This window comes from Rhinoraja longicauda, chromosome 17 (assembly GCF_053455715.1).
Source record: "Rhinoraja longicauda isolate Sanriku21f chromosome 17, sRhiLon1.1, whole genome shotgun sequence".
Taxonomy (NCBI): domain Eukaryota; kingdom Metazoa; phylum Chordata; class Chondrichthyes; order Rajiformes; family Arhynchobatidae; genus Rhinoraja; species Rhinoraja longicauda.
In genome coordinates, this window is record NC_135969.1 from 16,696,889 (window position 1) to 16,717,994 (window position 21,106).

Consider the following 21,106-nt stretch of genomic DNA (forward strand, 5'->3'; position numbering starts at 1 on the left):
GACGTTTCGGGTCGAGACCCTTCTTCAGACTGATGGCTACAGGTGAAAATAAACGACACCAACCTAAACTAAACTTAAACCACGCGCAGCTCGAACAAGCATTTAAGTTGTGAGTTGCCAAGGAGTCCCTGACTGATGACCGGCCCAGTCTGACTTCTGGCTCATTTCAACCAGTATTGACGGCCAAATGGGCAGAAGAACGAACCACAGGATTTCCTTGGAATCTCCTGTAATTAAGGATTAAATTCCTGGCCAATGATGTGAGCAAGCCAACGTGCAACAAAAAAAAATCACAAGCCCTTAACAAATTGCTTACAAAAACGTATTTCCTTGAACGCTGTTAGGTAGATGTACTCAATGAGCTTTGATCTTCTAATCAAGTCCATTGCAGAGTGTACAGACTGATTCAGGAGGCACTGAGGGCTTCCAGTGCGTTTGTGTGCTTTATTCAAGGGCTCTTTGCTACCTGTTGTACACTGAGTCAATGCCACACACAGAACATCGAAACCTAGAAGAGTACAGCACAGGAACAGGCCCTTCAGCCCACAATGTCCATGCCAAACATGATGCCAAACTGGTTTAATCCAGCATTTTGTGCCTATCCAAGATAAACTATCTTCTCTACCTGCATGTGATCCATATCCTATTTCCTGCATATCCATGTTCCTATCCAAAAGCCTCTTAAACACTACCATTGTCATACAGTGTGGAAATAGGCCCCTCGGCCCATCTTGCCCATGCCGACTAATATGCCCCATCTACACTAGTCCCACCTGCCTGTGTTGGACAATATCCCCCTAAACCCATCCTATCCATGTATCTATCCAAATGTTTCTTAAAAGTTATAGTAATACCTGGCTCACCCTCGTATGACAGCTCATTCTATACACCCACCCTTTGTGTAAAAAATGTTTACCCTCAGGTTCCTATTAAATCTTCACCCCCCTCCCCTCCCCTCAACTTAAACCTATGTCCTCCAGTTCTCAATTCCCCTACTCTTGGCAAGAGACTCTGTGCGTTTACCCAATCTATTCCTCTCGTGATTTTGTACACCTCTATAAGATCACACCTCATCGTCCTGCGCTCCAAGGAATATAGTCCAGGCCTGCCCAACCACTTCCTGGAGCTCAGGTCCTCGAGGCCTGGCAACATCCTCATGAACCTTTCAGCACCTTTCCGGCTTGACAACATCTTTCCTATAACATGGTGGCCAAAGCCAAATGCAATACTCGACATGTGGCCTCACCAACGTCATGCACAACTGTAATATGACCTCCTATCTTCTATACTCAATACTCTGACTGGTGAAGACCAATGTGCCGGATTATTAAGTATATATTCACAATTTCCTTGATAATTCATCTTCGACATTCTGCAAGGTGCCTGTAAGCAATCCCTTTTTCCTAGCATCTTGCCTTGTGAAGCTTATTGTCTTGAGGTGCCTTTGCTTCTAGAATTGGCTTGAAGAGCTGGATGAGAATAGTGTTTGCATTAGATTGCCAATGTTATTTTCCGCACGATTAGACATCCCTCCCTTTGGCATTTGACCAATGTATTGGAAACTCCCAGTGTGCCGATTATAGTAACGCTCTGGTTGTACATCCGATTATTCTGGCTTTAGAGACTTTAGTGATACAGCGTGGAAACAAGCCGGTTAGCACACTGGCTCCCTGCCGACCAGCGATCACCCTGTACACTAGCACTATCCTACACACTAGGGACAATTTACAATTTTTAGCTAAGCCTAACAAACCTGAGGAAGACACAAAAAGCTGGAGTAACTCAGCAGGACAGGCAGCATCTCTGGAGAGAAGGAATGGGTGGCATTTTGGGTCGAGAAGGAGGATCTTGACCTGAAACGTCACCCATTCCTTCTCTCCAGAGATGCTGCCCGTCCCGCTGAGTTACTCCAGCTTTTTGTGTCTATCTTTGGTTTATACCAGCATCTGCAGTTCCTTCCTACACAACCTGTAAGCCTGTACGTCTTTGGAGTGTGGGAGGAAACCGGAGCACCCGGAGAAAACCCAGGCAGTCACAGGGAGAATGTACAAACTCCGTACAGGACAGTACCTGTAGTCAGAGTCGAACCCGGGTCTCTGGCACTGTAAGTGAGCAACACTACTGCCGCGCCACTGCTCTTTATCTCAGTCACCCTGTTATTAAACATAATGAACGTGGGTGACTTAGTGGTGATGGTCATAGAGTCATACAGCACAGAAACAGGCCCTTCTGCCCAATTCCTGCTCTTCCTCCAACATCTCATATTTAAGAGGCTTTTAGATAGGCACATGGGAGTGCAGGGAATAGAGGTATACGGATCATGTGCAGGGAGATAAGATCAGTTTAACTTGCCATCGTGTTCAGCACACACATTGTGGTCTTCTGCAGGGGTGTGTGTGGTTGAGGAGACCAGAGGTGTTCTACAGGTGGAAACCCCGTGTTGATGTTTGGTTGCCCTTCCATGACCAGTTTCCTCAATGCCACCATTACCGTAGCAATGGGCTTTCTCACTTCCCCACCTGTAGCTGGGCGGGGAGGAGAAGTGAAATGATTCTTCATTCCACTGCACTTCATAAATTGTTCAAGCTGAAATGATCAAGCCTGCAGACCAGCACCTGGTGCAACGCAGTGGCACAGTGGTAGTAGAGCTGTTGCCTTGCAACACCGGAGACCCAGAGTTCGATCCTGACCTCGGGTGCTGTGCCAGTTTGACTTTAGTGTATTGTCAGGTACAGGGGTTCAGTGAAAAGCTTTTGCTGCATGCTATCCAGTTAGTGGAAAGACAATACACGATTACAATCTAACCATACACAGTGTACAGATAAAGATAAAGGGAATCATGTGAATAACGTTAGTGCAAGATCAATTCCAGAAGAGTCCGATCAAAGTTAGTCCAAGGGCCTCCAGTGAGGCAGATAACAGCTCAGTACTGCTCTCTAGTTGTTGGGATTTTGCACGTTCTCCCTGTGACAATGAGGATCTCCTCCGGGTGCTACGCTTTCCTCCCACATCCCAAAGACGCGTGGGTTTGTAGGTTAATTGGCCCTCTGCAAATTGCCCCTAGTGTGTGGAAAGTGGGTGAGAAAGTGAGATAACATAGAACTAGTGTGAATGGGCGATCGATGGTCATCGCGGACCCGGTGGGCCAAAGGACCTGTTTTCACGCTGTGTGTCTAAACAGAATGGGACTGGACATGCTGTTGGATCAAGGGAGAGTGCAGGGACAGGATGCGTGAAGGGAATCATTGCCTGTCAGGGAACCTCCTCACCTGTGTGTCCTCTGTTGCCGGACATGGTTTGCCTGGCACTCTTTTTCTCCCAGTTTCTTCCCCCATACCCCCCTGCAATCAGTCCGAAGAAGGGTCCCGATCTGAAACGTCACCAATCCATGTTCTCCAGAGATATTGCCTGACCTGCTGAGTTACTGCAGCATTTTGTGTCTGTCTTTGGTTTGAACTAGCATCTGCAGTTCCTTTATATTACATGCAACGAGAACTGATGCGTGGAATGGCCAGCGGTGATTTCTCTGACAGTTTTGGTGCCTGATTGTAGTTGCTGGGCCTTGATTTCCTAAATGTATTGCATCTCATTCCTCCTGCTCTGAGGGATTGGGCACAACTTGGGATTAGTTTAGTTTGGTTTAGGTTATTTTAGGATTGTCATGTGTACAGTGAATAGCTTTTTGTGGCGTGCTATCCAGTCAGTGGATTGCTGTATCTCTAAACTAAATTAAACTAAACTAAACTAAACTAAACTGTGAAAAGATTATAAATGATTACGATCAAGCCATCCAGCATACAGATACAGGATTAAGGAAAATATAAGAAAATAACTGCAGATGCTGGTACAAATCGATTTATTCACAAAATGCTGGAGTAACTCAGCAGGTCGGGCAGCATCTCGGGAGAGAAGGAATGGGTGACGTTTCGGGTCGAGACCCTTCTTCAGACTGAAGAAGGATTAAGGGAATAACATTTGGTGCAAGGTAAAGTCCGTTTGAAGATAGTTTGAAGGTGTCCAATGGGGTAGATGGTAGTTCAGGACCACTCTGTGCCTGGTGATAGGATGGTTCAGTTGCCTGATAACAGCTGGGAAGAAACTGTCCCTGAATCTGGAGGTGTGCGTTTTCACACTTCAGTACCTCGTGCCTGATGGGAGAGGGGAGAAGAGGGAGTGACCGGGGTGAGGGTGAGACTGGTGCTTGATGATGCTGGTGGCCTTGCCAAGGCAGCGTGAAGTGTAGATGGAGTCAAAGGAAGGGAGGTGGGCTTGAGTGATGGTCCTGGCCGCCCGCGTCCACACCTCTCTGCATTGGAGCCACTAGTTTCCGAGTGGAAAGAGGAAAATCCTTTCTCGTCCAGCGAGCGTTCCTGTTGGATTCTCCTGTGCGGAGTTGGCCTGTTTAATGTTTTAATCCCTCATGTTGTCGGGGTTGGAACTAACCGTGACTGTTGGGTGACTGCATCCAATTTTTGATTATAGAAACAGCTGTCGGAAACTCCGAATCCCATTTCCAAAACTGAATGTGCTCTTTCTCTCTCTCTTCCCCTATCAGCCAATTCCCACATAGCATTCAATCTCGCCACACGTTGCTTCACAATGAGCCCATCACTAAACCATTGGAACATTTTTGATCTTCCCAGGGCATTTTCTTAAAATGATGTTTTTTTTTATTTTGACGAAGCCCCAATGAGAGACGGACGACAAACAGGGCAACAGGTGAACTAACAGCTGCGGCAAATAAATTCAATTTATCTTTCAGCTCAGATTTTGTGGCACTCTGCACACTCCCTCTCACATTGCCATGACCTCTTTTTTTCCTCTTTTTAACAAAAACAAGAACAGATACACGAAGATCTCCCAATTTAATCACCTCGCCGTGTGCCTTCAGCTGCCAAGGGCTGAAGTTTACTTTCGTGCAGAGATATAGCCTGGAAACAGGCTCTTCGGCCCACCGATTCCATGCAGACCAGCGATCACCTGCTTACACTAGTTCCATCCTACACACGAGGGACAATTTACAAAAGGCAGTTAACATCACAAACCTGCACACCTTTGGAATGTTGGAGGAAACCGGACCACCCGGAGAAAACCCACGCGGTCACGGGGAGAATGTGCAAACTCGGGTACAGTCAGCACCCGAGGCCAGAATCAAACCCGGGTCTTCGGCCCTCGGAGGCAGCAGCCCTACCGCTGCGCCAATGTGCTGCCCATAATCTGATGGGCTGGGGAAAGGCATAGCTGAAAACCTGGCTTTATTTGAACCGGACAATACTTTCACTCTGCAAGGATAGAATACATAACAACAGGTGTTTTGGGACTTAATGTGGGAGCAGATTTATGTTTGAGGAGAGAAATATTTCATGTATCTCTTTCCGAAAGAGGTTAAAAATCCGTGGCTTTGAGCGTCTCATGTCTGCCGGTGATTGTGGACTCTCACTAATTGCTCTAACCAAAGCCATTTTTTTTGAAAAACTAGCACCTGCCTGCTTTCAAATGTTTTGTTATAAAGTCATACAGTGTGGAAACGGGGCCCTTCAGACCACCTTGCCCACACCGACCAACATGTCCCAGCTACACTCGTCCCACCTGCCTGCGCATCACCCATATCCCTCTAAACCTGTCCTATCCATGTACCTGTCTGAATGTTTCTTAAACGTTGCAATAGACTTGCCTCAACTACCTCCCCCGGCAGCTCATTCCATACACCCACCTCCCTTTGTGTAAAGAGGTTGCCCCTCAGATTCCTATTAAATCTTTCCCCCCTCACCTTAAACCTAAGTCCTCTGGTTCTCAATGCCCCTACTCTGGGCAAGAGATTCTGTGTGTTTACCCCTGATCTATTCCTCTCATGATTTTGTACACCTCTATATGATCTGCCTGCGCTCCGAGGAATAGGCTCCCAGCCTGCTCAACCTCTCCCTAGAGCTCAGACCCTCGGGTCCTGGCAACATCCTCGTTATTTTTTGTTTTGCTTTTAATCTGGCGTTCCAGTGAGCCTGGGAAAATCCATTCCTTGCGATGAGTGGTGTTTGAAGGTGGAAACCAGGCCATTCATAAAACTCAGACCAGCCTGCCAAAAAAAACTGCTTGTGCATGTTTGTAGGCCGGGGGGAGTGGAAGGAATTGGCGGGGTGGGGTGGGGTGGGGGGAGGTGGAGGGGGAGGGGGACACTGTGGCAAGCAAGCAGGTCGTTGTACATGAAACTAAAGTCCTGGATACAAGCCAGGCCTTTAGAACGGAGATGAGGAAAAACGTTTTTAGTCAGAGAGTTGTAAATCTGTGGAATTCACTGCCTCAGAAAGCAGTGGAGGCCAATTCTCTGAATGCATTCAAGAGAGAGCTAGATAGAGCTCTTAAGAATAGCGGAGTCAGGGGGTATGGGGAGAAGGCAGGAACGGGGTACTGATTGAGAATGATCAGCCATGATCACATTGAATGGTGGTGCTAGCTCGCAGGGCCGAATGGCCTCCTCCTGCACCTATTGTCTATAAGCCTGGGCTGGAGTTAGATCCCATCTGATGATCGTTTATTAGCTGAAGGAAAACAGCATTATCGCACTTGGTGACAGCGAAAACACAGTCTGTTTTATGCAGGCTAGTCCCAAATAAAAGATAGAAATAAAAGATAGACACAAAATGCTGGAGTAACTCAACGGGTCAGGCAGCACCTTTGGAGAAAAAATGGATGGGCGATGTTTCGGGTCTGGACCCTGCTTCACACTGAGGTCTGACTCTTTGGAGTCTGGAGAAGGGTCCCAACCCAAAACGTCACCCATCCCTCTTCTCCATAGATGCTGCCTGACCTGATGAGTTACTGCAGCACTCTGTGTCTATCTTAAGTGTAAATCAGCATCTGCAATCCTTTGTTTCTACATTGAACAGTACAGCACAGGAACAAGCCCTCTGGCCCACAGGATGTTCATGTGCCAAGCATGATGCCAAGACTGACTCATATCTGTGGGAACAAGGAACTGCAGAAGCTGGTTTACCAAAACAAAAGGCACAAGATGCTGGAGTGACTCGGTGGGTCAGGCAGCATCTCTAGAGAACATGGATAGTTGACGTTCTTCAGACTCGTTTGGCTGTCGGGTCACAGTCAATGTTTAAGTATGGATCATGAGTAGACAGACTCTTATTTGCTTGAATGTGATCCATATCCCTCCATTTTCTGCATGTCCATGTGCCTCTCTGACAGTCTCTTAAATGCCACTCTCATATTGACCTCCACCATCACCCTTGGCAGTGTATTCCAGGCACCCACCAACCTCAGTGTTTAAAAACAACATGTCCCGCACACAACCATCAAACTTTGCCCCTCTCACAAATCTACGCCCTCTAGCCTTTGACATACACCACCCCAGGGAAAGAGGTTCCCCACTGTCTACTCTATCTATGCCTCTAATATTTTTATACACTTCTATCAGGATTCCCCTCAGCCTCTGACGCTTCAGTGAAACAATCGAAGCGTGTCCAACATTTGACGGCGCACAGTGGCGCAGCGGTAGAGTTGCTGCTTTACAGCGCCAGAGACCCGGGTTCCATCCTAACTACGGGCGCTGTCTGTATGGAGTTCGTACCTTCTCCCTGTGACCGTGTGGGTTTCTCCGGGTGTTACGGTTTCCTCCCACATTCTGAAGTCGTACAGGTTTGTAGGTTAATTGGCTTCGGTAAAAATTGTAAATTACTCCTAGTGTATGGGATATTGCTGTTCGGGGATCGGTGGTCGGCATGGACTCGGTGGGCCAAATGGTCTGTTTTGGTGCTGAATCTCTAAACTAAACTAAAAATCTCCTTATAGGCAACATTCTGGTAAACCTTTTTTTTTGCACCCTCTCCAAAGCCTGCACATCCTTCCTGTAATGGGGCGAACAGAATTTCACAATTCATTCCCAAGCCAGTCAGAGTCAGCAGCAACCAATGTCATGGGTTTCTTTATTCCCCGAGCTGTCCACTGACCATCCAGCAGCCTTTGCTGTGGTCAACTACATAGAATCATACAACGCAAAAAAAGGCCTCCTTACTCCTTCAAATCATGAGCGGAATAGATCATGTAAACGCACAGTAGTGTAGGAAAATAACTGCAGATGCTGGTGCAAATCGAAGGTATCACAAAATGCTGGAGTAACTCAGCGGGTCAGGCAGCATCTAGGAAAGAGGGAATGGGTGACGTTTCGGGTCGAGACCCTTCTTCAGACCTTCAGATCAGAAGAAGGGTCTCGACCCGAAACGTCACTCATTCCCTCTCTCCTAGATGCTGCCTGACCTGCTGAGTTACTCCAGAATTTTGTGATACCTTCGATGTAAACGCACAGAGTCCCTTGCCCAGAGTAGGAGAAATGGAGAACCATAGGTTTAGGTGAGGGGGGAAAGATTTAATAGGAACCTGAGGGGCAACCTTTTTACAAGAGTGGTGGGTGTATGAAATGAGCTGCCGGAGGAGGTAGTTGAGGTAGGTAGTATCGCAACATTTAAGAAACATTTAGACAGCTACATGGATAGGACAGGTTTAGGATACTAGACCAAATGGACCCGTTGGGCCCAAATCTCTCCTGCATTGGTGCAGCACCCTCTCCTCCCCCCTCCCCCCCCCCTCCCCTGCCTCACCCCCCCCCACCCTCCTCCCCTCCTCTCCCCCCCTCCCCCCACCCCCTCCCCCTCCCCCTCCCCTCCCCTTCCCCTCCCCCTCCACCTCCCCCTTTCCCTCCCCCTTCCCCTCCCCCCACTCCATCCCCCTCAACCCCCTTTACCCTCCTTCCTCCTCCCCTCCCTCCCTCCCCCCCTCCCTCCCTAGGAGATAGATTTAAACTTTAAAACGTGAATAACTTTAAAAATATAACACCGATTGCAATGAAACTTCTTCCATTAGCACCAAAGGAATGACGGTGAGTAAGGTGGGCCTAAAATTGTCGAGCTATCGTGTACCGTTTTGGCTGTAGTTCAGGAACAAACAAACAAACAAACAAGTTTTTGTATAAAGATGTGCCAAATGCAGGCAGGTGGGTCTAGCCTATGTTGGACATGTTGGTCTGTATGGGCAAGTTGGGCCGAGGGGCCTGTTTCCACACTGTATGACTCTAAATCTCTGTGGACTGTCAAGCACTGTCTTATTCTCCCCAGCTTCTCATTAACTCTCCCAGATTCTGCCACGTACCAGCACACTGGCCTGGTCCTATACTTTATGACTTTGTTAATTAGACCAATGGGACTGCTGTGATCGTCTGTGGACCGACTGTGTCGAAAGAAAAGATGAAAAGAAATGGAAATTTGAAATACATTCCATTGGAGAGGGTGTGGAGCCACGGTGACTTCCCATTCTGAAGCCAAACACAATCTCCAAGTGGAACTAAGGCCTTCCTGGAATAGAGTCAAGAGTGGTTTATAATCATATGTCCCGAGATGGAACAATGAAATCCTTACTTGCAGCAACACAACAGATAACATAAACATAGTTTATGTTTGATTTGGTTTAGTTTAGAGATACAGCGCGGAAACAGGCCCTTTGGCCTACTGAGTCTGCGCCAACCAGCGATCCCTGCACACTAACACTATCCTACACACACTAGGGACAATTTACAATTTTACCAAGCCAATTAGCCTATACATCTGTACTTTTATGGAGTGTGGGAAGAAACCGGAGCACTCGGAGAAAACCCACGCAGGTCATGGGAAATACGTACAAACTCTGTACCGACTGCACCTGTAGTCAGGATCGAACCCGGGTCTCTGGCACCATAAGATAGCAACTCTACTACTGGCCCGCTGTAGTACTCTGTAAAAACCATAATAAACAACAAAAAATCTTCAGTGCTATAATAGTGCAAAGACAGAAAAATACCCTCAAGTCTATATAGTGTGGATGACGCATGTTGATCGGTGTGGACAAGTTGGGCCAAAGTGCCTGTTGTATGACTCTATAGACTCTCTATGACTGTGACATCGTGGCTTTGAAGAGGTTTCTAGATAGGGACAAGGGTATGGAGGGATATGGATCACGTGCATGTAGATGAGATTAGTTTATCTTGGCATTATGTTCGGCACAGCCATTGTGGGCTGAAAGGCCTGTTCCTGTGCTGTGCTGTTCTATATTCTAGGGCTGAGGAGTGCTTGAAGGTCAACAGTGAGGGGCAGAACCAATTAAGAGGGCAAAGGATACGTTAGCTTTTATTACAAATACTGTCTGATCGAAAACATATAGGTTATCCAGGAGACCACACCTGGAGTATTGTGCTCGTCCGTGGTCTCCTTACCTAAAGTAGAATGTATTTGCCGTATGGTGAGCACAGCAGAACTGGCAATGGTGGTTTTACCACACAAGTAGGGGCAGCACAGTGGTGCAGCGGTAGAGTTGCTGCCTTACAGCGCCAGAGACCCGGGTTCGATCCTGACCTTGGATGCTGTCTGCAAGGACTTTGTACGTTCTCCCCGTGACCATGTGGGTTTTCTCCGGGAGCTCTGGTTTCCTCCCGCACTCCAAAGACGTACAGGTTTGTAGGATAATTAGCTTCTGTAAATGGTAAATTGTCCCCAGTGTGTGGGATAGTGCTGATGGATGGCACGCACTTGGGTATGGAGGGATATGGATCACATGCATGTAGATGAGATTAGTTTATCTTGGCATTATGTTTGGCACAGACATTGTGAGCTGAAAGGCCTGTTCTTGTGCTGTACTGTTCTATATTCTAGGGCTGAGGTGTGTTTGAAGGTCAACAGTGAGGGGCTGAACTAATTAAGAGTGCAAAGGATATATGTGGGCGACGTGCTGTATCTCTAAAGTCTAAAGTCTAAAGTTTAAGGTGGAGATTTAGCCGATTGCAATATATTACAGTCATAGAGTCATACAGCACGGAAACAGGCCCTTCGGCCGAACATATCCATGCCGACCAAGAATGAGAAAAAAATCCTATTGAAACTTCCAAAATACATCCTGGGAGTAGAAACAAGGAACTGCAGTCTGAAGGAGATTCCCGACCCAAAACGTCACCCATCCTTTTTCTCCAGAGATGCTATGCTGCCTGACCCTCTGATTTACACCAGCATTTTGTGTCTATCTACTGTAGTTCTCTAGACCATTTCTTAACTGTGCCTTCTTTTTCTTTGTCAGCCTCAGCGGACACAACAGGAGGAGCAGGACGGAACTCAGGTAAGCCACCGATATGGTGACAACTTTTAAAAGCTGCGTACCCTCACGCCACCAAGACTGAGGTGCAGGAGGAGGCCATTCGGCCCTTCGAGCCATCACAAGGATGTTGCCTGGGATGGAGCATTTCAGTCATCAGCAAAGATTGGAGAAGCAAGGTCTGTTCTCCCTGGAATGTACGGGGTTAAGAGGGAACGGTGGCGCAGAGGTAGAGTTGCTGCCTCACAGCGCCAGAGACCCGGGTTTGATCCTGACTATGGGTGCTGTCTGCACGGAGTTTGTAAGTTCTCCCTGTGACCGCGCAGGTTTTGTCCGGGTGCTCCGGTTCCCTCCCACATTCCAAAGACGTGCAGGCTTGTCGGTTAATTGGCTTCCGTGAATAGTCCTTTGTGTGTAGGATAGTGCTAGTGTAGGGACGATCGCTGGTCGGCACGGACTCGGTGGGCCGAAGGGCCTGTTTCCGCGCTGTATCTCTGAACTAAACTGAACTAAGTGTGACATCACTGAATTACATAGCTTGGAGAGAGAAGGCCAGAGGACGTAGATTTAGGGTGATGGCAAGAGATTTGGAAGGCATCTGAGGGTGAGGGAGACCTTTTTCAATCTGAGAGTAGTGAATACCTGGAATACACTGCAGTTCCAGATGGTGTTTGTACTTTCCTTTATACTGGTACTATTGTTATAAATCTAAGTGGTTTCACATCGATAACTTCTCACTGTCGATCTTTCTCAAAGCAGTCAGTTTCTCTGAACTGTTTCACCAACCATTCATTGTATGTTCTGGATTGCCAGAAAGACGTCAGTGATTCAATGATACTTTATTGTCGCATGTACCGAGGTACAGTGAAATGCTTTGTTTTGCATACAACCCGGTAAAATCATACAGCAGTCCTCACTTAGGCAGTACACAAGTGTCACCACGTGTCTGGTCCCAACTAAGTTACAAAAGTTCACCGAACAGTCCTATCTTCTGCCAGCCACCGCACATGGCTATTAAACGCTAGCTCTGACTGCAAAGCCCACATCTCTTAAATGAATACAGGTCCTCCACCGATTTTTCTGGCACCCAGAGCCTTTTGGGATTATCCATTTTGCCGGAACAACAGATGTCACGGCCTTGGGGGGGGGGGGGGGGGGGGGGGGGGGGGGGACCCGGGATCGATCCTGACTACGGGTGCTGTCTGTTCGGAGTTTGTACATTCTCCCTGTGACCTCATGGGATGGCAGGTCGGCTATGGGAACCGATCTGTTGGTTCCAGCCGGGCCGGAGTTCCAGAGCCCCGGCCGCAGGGGGCAAATTTGACCCGCCGATAGTGGAAGTCCCGATGAGGTAGAGATCGACCGCCTGGCCTGGCCGGAGCACAACATTTTCAGGGGGACTTCCGGGGGGTGCGGGGGGTGGTGTAGAAGGTTCCAGATTAAAGGGGGAGCAACCACCAGATGCTGGAAAACTAGTCATGGCCCTGTAAAAGGAAAAATTAGTAATGTGCAATAACAACCATATCTCATTAATAAATAAATCTAATAATAGAAACCACCCTCTCATTCCTGCAGGAGTATGGGGGGTGTCGGGAGTCTGGTGGGATAAGATGGGAAATGGTTTAACAAACAACCATGAGGACACTTTGAGCATTGAGACCATAGCCTTTATAAACCACTTTGGTGTTCTGGGTGACCTGCTTTTTTAATAAATCATTCTCGCAAAGGCTTCCTTGAACTGTAGCTGTTTCATGTGGTCTTCATTTTGATTAATTCGACACAGATGGGGAATTCCATCGCTGAAAGCACAAAGAGCGGGTGGTGGATGGGCCGGCACTGTCGGGGCAGATATCACCGCGGCAACTCAGTGATGTGTCCCCACCTCGCTCACCCCCAGCCCTGCTAATTATTCCAGCAAGTCGGTGGTGGGAGGAACTGTTGATACCTTCCCATTAGTTAGTTAGCGGTAGAGTTGCTGCCTCACAGCACCAGAGACCCGGGTTCGATCCTGACCACGGGTGCTGTCTGTACGGAGTTTGCACGTTTCCACTGTGACCGCGTGGGTTTTCTCTGGGTGCTCCGGTTTCCTCTCGCACTCCAGAGACGTAAGGGTTTGTCGGCTAATTGGCTTCTGTGAATTATCCCTGGTCTGTTGAATAGAACTAGTGTGCGGGGTGATCGCTAGTCATCGCAGACTCAGTGGGCCAAAGGGCCTGTTTCCATGCTGTATCACTAAAACGAAAAACTAAACTGAAGGGATACAGGAGGTTGCAGGGAGACCTGATATAAGTGTGTAATGTCACGGGAGGCATAGAGAGGGGAGACAATCGGAAACTTTTTTCCGGGATGGAAAAAGTCAAATGCTAGAGGGCGGAGCGTTAAGATGAGAGGTGCAACCTTTAAAGGAAATGTGCGGGGCATGTTTTTTTACGCAGAGACTGGTGAGTGCCTGCCGGGATGGCGATGAACGCACATACGATAGTGGCATTTCAGAGACTTTTGGATAGGCATGTTGATGCACAGGGAATGGAGGGATATGGATTACGTGCAGGCAGATAAAAGATGGTCTTGGCATCATGTTTGGCACAGATATTGTGGGCTGAAGGCCCTGTTCTTGTGCTGTGCTGTTCTACGTTCTCTGTTCTATGAAAGGGCGGCACAGTGGCGCAAGGGTAGAGTTGCTGCCTTACAACGCCTGAGACCCGGGTTCGATACTGACTGCGGGTGCTGTCTGTACGGTCTTTGTACGTGCGATGATGATAATTGATGATCTACAATCAAGAGGTCCTCAGCGAATGGTGAAAATAGGATGGAATTTTACATAAATATTGAAAGCATTTTAGTTCGTTATGAAACATGGTCTTAAATCAGAATAAAGCAAACCAGCAAAGGATGAGGCGAGAGTTGGCTACAGTAGACAGAGAAAGCAGATTCAAATGTATAGGTAATAAAACTAGCATTGGCTCAGATGTAAAGGCTTAATATATAGCTTACAAGTCATATATATCCTTGTCGAGGCACAAAAACAGGAAAACGGCGCTATCAAGAGAAGTTAAAGATAGTTTATGATCAAAGGAATAGGTTCAGCTTTGCCAAAAAAAGCAGCAAAGTTTAGGGCTGAGTTAATTTCCAAACTCAGCCAAGGTCCAAGGCATTGATCTGGAAGGGGAGAGGAGAATGCGTGAGAGATTCAGCAAGAAATAAAAACAGGCTGCAGTAAACCAGCAGAGGAATGCCAAAGTTTTGTTCCGTTTTGTTTATTGTCACGTGTACTGAGGTACAGTTAAAGCTTTTGTTGCGTGCTAACCAGTCAGCGGAAAGACAAGACATGATTACAATCGAGCCATTTATAGTGTATAGATACATGATAAGGGAATAACGTTTTGTGCAAGGAAAAGCCAGCAGAGTCTGATCAAGGATAGTCCAAGGGTCACCAGTGAGGTAGACGGTAGTTCAGGACTGCTCTCAGGTTGTGGTAGGATGATTCAGTTGCCCGATGGAAAAGGAAAGATAGGTTGAAAGTGTTTGGGTCCCATGGTAAAGGAGCGATAATTTTCTGGAATAAAGAAATGGCCGACCAGGTCCGCGCCGACCAGTGATCACACCGTACACCAGAACTATCCTATGCACCAGGGACAAATTACAATTTTGCCGAAGCTAATTAAGCTACAAACCTGTACGTCTTTGGAGTGTGGGAGGAAATCGGAGCACCCGGAGAAAACCCACCCCGGTCACAGGAAGAACGTACAAACTCCGTACAGACAGCACCCGAGGTCAGGATCGAACCTGGGTTGCTCGCACTGTAAGGCAGCAACTCTACCACCTTTTGTGCCATGATCGCATTGAATGGCGGTGCTGGCTCGAAGGGCTGAATGGCCTACTCCTGCACCTATTGTCTATTGTCTATTGTCTATAAGGTTACCCTTCAGGTACCTATAAATCTTTCCCCTCTCACCTTAAACCTGTGTCCTCTGGTTCTCGATTCCCCAACTCTGGACACAATCTATTGTGTTTACCCAATCTATTCCTCTCATGATTTACACCTCTATAACATCACCCCTGATCTCCCTACACTCCAAGAAATAAAATCCTAGTCTGTTCAACCTCTCCCTTTCGCTCAGGCCTTCGAGTCCTGGCCACATCCTCGTAAACCTTCTCCAGTTTGATGACATCTTTCCTATAACATGGTGACCATGTCTCACATGTTCTTGTGTTTAGGACCTTTTATTTCATTGGAGTCAATGGAAGGAAATTGGCTTATAGAATTGGACGAGAATATATTTTTGCCCTTTGATAGTGGATTCTGTAATAACGTAGAAAAGAAAATTGAGTAAGTAACCACACCAGAGGCCTGAGCTCAAGAGTGTTTAATTGTTACATGTACGGAGAATGGAACGATGAAATTCCTGCTTGCAGATGTAGCACAGATCTGTAAGCACAGTAACTCATAAATAACACAATAAACAAAAAGGTTCAATAAATGTAAACAAAAAACAATATTAGTGCAAAACCAAAGGCCAAAATCCCTAGTGCAAGCAAGATAGGTCATAGTTCGTGGTTTAGTTGGTGTTTGTAGTGTTCAATAGCTCAGTTTAGTTTAGAGATGAAACATGGAAACAGGCCCTTCAGCCCACCGAGACCTTGCTGACCATTGATTACCCGTACATACTAGTTTAGTTTAATTTACAGTTACAGTGTGGGAACAGGCCGCTCGGCCCACTGATTCCACGCCGGCCAGCGATCCCTGCACACGCACGAGGAACAATTTACAATTTTACCGAAGCCAAATTAACCTACAAACCTGTACGTCTTTGGAGTGTGGGAAGAAACTGGAGCACCCGGAGAAAACCCACACGGTCACGGGGAGAACGTACAAACTCCGTACAGACAGCACCCATGGTCAGGATCGAACCAGGTCTCCGGCGCTATAAGGCAGCAACTCCATCGCTGCGCCACCGTGCCACTATTGTTATTGAGGCTAGCTCTATCCTGCACGCTGGTTAGAAGCCAGACTACATCTGGTGGAGAGGGAACAGAGAGAGACTGTGCTGAAAGAGCGCAAAAAAATTCATCCAAACTATTGAAGCAGGCAGCCAGTGTGTGGTAGAACAACAAAGAGCGCCGAGCCGAATCAGAAAGATAACTTTTCTCCTTTGGAAGTGGATGTTCCATTGCCACTTACTTCCATCACATTCCGCCAGGCGCACAAACAAAATCACTAAAAGGTTCCTGAACTCAAACCTCACCAGCCAGTTGTCAGATAGAATTCCTCACTGGAAGACCTTCAACTCCTAGATTAAACAAGTAATAGCACTGCGGAGCCTCTGGTTTCAATCAACCTGCTATAAAATGAGTACAATTTCCTCCGGGCTCCATTACTTTGAATTGCTTCCCAAACTGACAGGAAGTTAATTGTTTGGTGGGGGTTAGAGAGCAAGAGACTCCTGTTACTAACAGACGACTCCAGTGTGTACAGGGGCACTTGCTTTTACCAGCGCCTCTAACTCACTGTCAAAGCTAACACGGTGGGCTCTCTTTGACAAATGGGTCTTGATTTTTCTTTCGCCGCCGTTGCTTGAAAAGAATGAGAAAGAGAGGGAAAAATACCCACAAATGTGCCAGCGTACCTCATCCGTTCAGGCAGCACTTCTGGAGAACATGGATAGTTCATAAGTTTTTACGTTGTGGTAGTAGAATTAGGCCATTTGGTCCAGGAAGTCTACTCCGCCATTCAATCATGGCTGATCTATCAACACCATTCTCCTGCCTTCTCCCCTTAACCCTCGACACCCGTATTCATCGGGAATCTATCAAACTCTGCCTTAAAAATACCCATGGAGTTGGCCTCCACAGCCTTCTGTGGCAGTAAAGTACACAAATTCACCACCGTCTGACTAAAGATATTCACCCTCATATCCTTTCTAAAGGTAAGGGTGATCGATGGTCGGCGCAGTCTCAGTGGTCCTCCTGTATCCACCTATCACTTGCAGAAGTATCCCGACTCAAAACTGAAAGGTCCCGACCCAAAACCTTTAGTTTAGTGTAGAGATACAGAGTGGAAACAGGGCCTTCGGCCCACCGAGTCCATGCCGACCAGCAATCACCCTGTACACTAGCTCTACCCCACACACTAGGGGCAATTTGCAGAAGCTAGCTAACCTACAAACCTGCATGTCTTGGGAATGTGGGGGGAAACCGGAGGACCCGGTGAAAACCCACTTGGTCACAGGGAGAATGTACAGACTGTGTATTGCCTCCAGCGCCTTCAAGTTTGGCTGTGCCACCCTAGAAGGGATTAGTATAACTCATGGTCGATATGGACATGATGGAGCAAAGCAGCTTTTTGTCCAATTAGTTGCCGACTGCCAACTTACAGCTTCGGATTAACAACCACAGGGAAGCTGCAGGGAAGTCATTGATATTTATGTATAAGCGGTGTGCTTGATATTGGTTCAATGACTCAATGGTTCAGTGGTGCTTCATTTGCCACATGTGCAACTGCACAGTGAAATTCTGTTTGCATATATTACACATGCAGGCACTGCCATTTTTTGGCGCCATTATTCAAAGTCCACTGTCGGGTCGGCCCGCACGCTCGATGTACTGGAGCAGTTCCCGCGAAACCGACGTCCCTCTCCTCTCCTCTCCTCTCCTCTCCTCGCCCGGCCATCTTTGTGCCCCCGGGGGGTGCCTCCAGCAGCCGAGCTTGAAGGCGCCGGAGGCCTTACCCCGGTTCACCCTCCTACTGGCCCTTGCTCCTCACGTCCGGCGTCTCCAGCTCCCTTCCGGTCCCGCCGACTGACGGGCCTTTGGGCAAAATCCCACCGACTGACGGGCCTAGTGGCGAGCTCATGGTCCCGCCCACAGACGAGAGAGAGTTCGGGCGGGCACCTCGGGATGGCCTGCGCCCCGCGGCACCTCGCACGGCAGTGATGGACACTGTTCTGCTGCTGTGTCGGAAGATGGGACGTGTTGGCTGTGGGTGTCACCCAGTAGGAATTACTAGTGTTATCCATAAGACCCAGTGTTTCCCATAAGGTAATGTGGTTTCTTGGAGGCATTGCAAAGTCCAAACCTCCAGGATGCTGATCAATGTCGACCATTGTCCTGAAACTGTCTCACCAGCCAGGGTCCCGGAGATCAACATTAATGAAAAACATATTTGGGCCTCCAATGGGTTTCTGGTAATGATCATGTATCCCACAAGCAGCCAGGATTCACCACTACATTCCCCGCACCCCCACACAGTTTGGGGTTAGTTGACAGGGTTTTGACACATCTGCTGGTAATGCTGGTGACATACAATGATTCTTGCTGGAAGTTTATTTTTGGTCAAAAGGTTTTGTTTAATATTTTTCTTGGCACCCCACGCCCCTGCGCGTTGGACAGATCCATTCCTCAGCAATCTGTCCTTAGTCAGGGTTGCTGGGCTGGCCCTTTCCGAGTCGGCACAGTGACGCAGAGGTAGAGCTGCTGCCTTACAGCGCCAGAGACCCAGGTTCGATCCTGACGACGGAGTTTGTACGTTCCCCCTGTGACCGTGTGGGTTTTCTCCAGGTCCTCTGGTAACCTCCCACTTCTGTTTATGTATGTGCTGTTATGTTTGTGTACCATTGTATGTTCGTTCTTAATACCTGAACTGATGTACAGCACTTTGGTCAACGTGGGTTGTTTTTAAATGTGCTATACAAATAAAAGTGACTTGACTTGACTTCCCAAAGACGTGCAAGTTTGTCGGTTAATTGGCTTCTGTAAATTGTCCCAAGTGTGTCGGATAGGACTAGTGTACGGGTGATCGATGGTCGGCACGGACTCAATGGCTGATGGGCCTGTTTCCACGCTATAACTCTAAGGTCTAAAGTTTAAAGATTTAACTTTCGGCAAGAGTGTTTAAGTGTCATATGTAACGACAAAGTAACAATGAAATTCTTACTTGCTGCAGCTTAACGGACCTGTAATATAAGAAAATAACTGCAGATGCTGGTACAAATCGAAGGTATTTATTCACAAAATGCTGGAGTAACTCAGCTGGTCAGGCAGCATCTCGGGAGAGAAGGAATGGGTGACGTTTCGGGTCGAGACCCTTCTTCAGACTGACAGTCTGAAGAAGGGTCTCGACCCGAAACGTCACCCATTCCTTCTCTCCCGAGATGCTGCCTGACCTGCTGAGTTACTCCAGCATTTTGTGAATAAATAACGGACCTGTAGAGGCAATAACACACACAGACAATATATAAACATCAAAACTACAATAAATTAATAGCCGAATACAATCTAACTACAATAGTGCAAAAATGAAGTAATTAGTGCAACCAAAGACAGAGTACAAAGCAGATGGTAGTTGCTAAGGTTAGTGTTGTATAGTGTTCAAGACCTGATGGTTGCTGGAAGAAGGGATTGTTGCAGGTTTAGGGGTAGGTTTATAATTGTCATATGTACAATAGCATCTGCGGATGGAATGAACAAGCAAAGTTTCTCTTTATCTCTCTATCTTCTTTATTTCTCGACATCATCGCCTATATCCCTCGTTTCCTTATTCCTAACCTGTCTGAAGGCAGGTCTCGACCCGAAATGTCACCCATTCCTTCTCTCCATAGATGCTGCCTGTCCGTGTTACTCCAGCTTTTTGTGTCTATCTTCGTTTCAAGTTTAGTTTAGCTTAGAGATAGAGCACGGAAACAGGCCCTTCGGATCACTGAGTCCGCACCCGACCAGCGATCTCCGCATACTAACACTATCGTACCCACACCAGGGACAACTTACACACACACCAAGCCAATTAACCTACATAACCTACATACCTGAGTTGGGGCCCTTCTTCAGATTGATTCCATTCCCTCCACATTTCTGCTACCTGCCTCCAGCAGTTTGTGTTTAGCTCAAGATTCCGGCATCTGCAGTTCCTTGCAACTCTATAGCACAATTTTGAGACATCCCAAAATGTTTTACAACCAATGAAATACGTTGACGTACAATGAAACTTAAACAAAAGATGGCGCAGTGGTGAACATATCTCCTCCACCCAGAGACCCGGCATTCCAACCTGACCTCGGCTGCTGTCTGTGTGGAGTTTGCATGTTCTCTCTGTGACCGTGTGGGTTTTCCCCGGGTGCTCCGGTTTTCATCCATACTCCATTGTACATTGCCCCTAGTGTGTAGAATAGTGTTAGTGTGTTAGCGTATGGGGTGTGTGTGTGTGTGTGTGTGCGCGCGTGTGTGTGTGTGAGTGAGTGTGTCTGATACAGTTCACCTGCATATCCTCGAGGAATCAATATTGTGAATGAGTAATGTCAGTACTTGGCTGGCTTAGATGATGCAAGGGAGAGAGGGAGAGAGAGAGAGAGAGATCTCTCTCTATATATATAGAAGTGGGGGGGAGGGTGTAGTCTGTACAGAGTTTGTACATTCTCCCTGTGACCATGTGGATTTTCTCTGGGTGTGCTCTTTCCTTCCATACTCAAAAGACATACAGCTTTGTAGGTTAATTGGCTTCTGCAAATTGTAAATTGTGTGCAGGATAGTGCTAGTGTACGGGGTGATCGCTGGTGAGCACAGACTCAGTGGGTCGAATGGCCTCTTTCCCCGCTCTATCTCTAAAGTTTAAAGTTTCGGCTAGCTGCGACCAGCACAAACGGAATCTGTGGCATTCATTGCCACAGAAGACGATGGAGGCGAAGTCAGTGGATATTTTTAAGGTGGAGATTGACAGATTCTTGATTAGTACGGGTGTCAGGGGTTATGGGGAGGAGAACAGGGTTGAGAGAGAAAGATAGATCAGCCATGATTGAATGGCGGAGTAGACTTGATGGGCCAAATGGTCTAATTCTGCTCCAATAACTTATGAACTTATGAAGTATAAATGGAGGCAATAGTGGGAAGTCTAGTGTGTGTGTGTGTGTGTGGGTGGGTGTATGTGCATGTGTGAGTGAGTGAGTGAGTGAGTGAGTGAGTGTGTGCGTGCATTGTGGCAGTCCACACATACAAGTGT

The 21,106-nt window shown here is 47.4% G+C and overlaps 1 protein-coding gene across 1 annotated transcript in view; it reads left to right on the top strand.

The window, feature by feature from the left end:
- The window catches only part of LOC144602003 (uncharacterized), a 63,845-nt gene that overhangs the window by 30,246 nt on the left and 12,493 nt on the right, over positions 1–21,106 (top strand). Inside the window, exon 4 of the mRNA XM_078414687.1 lies at positions 11,104–11,142. Within this exon, the coding sequence (XP_078270813.1) occupies positions 11,104–11,142 (39 nt within the window). The remainder of the gene's footprint in view (positions 1–11,103; positions 11,143–21,106) is intronic.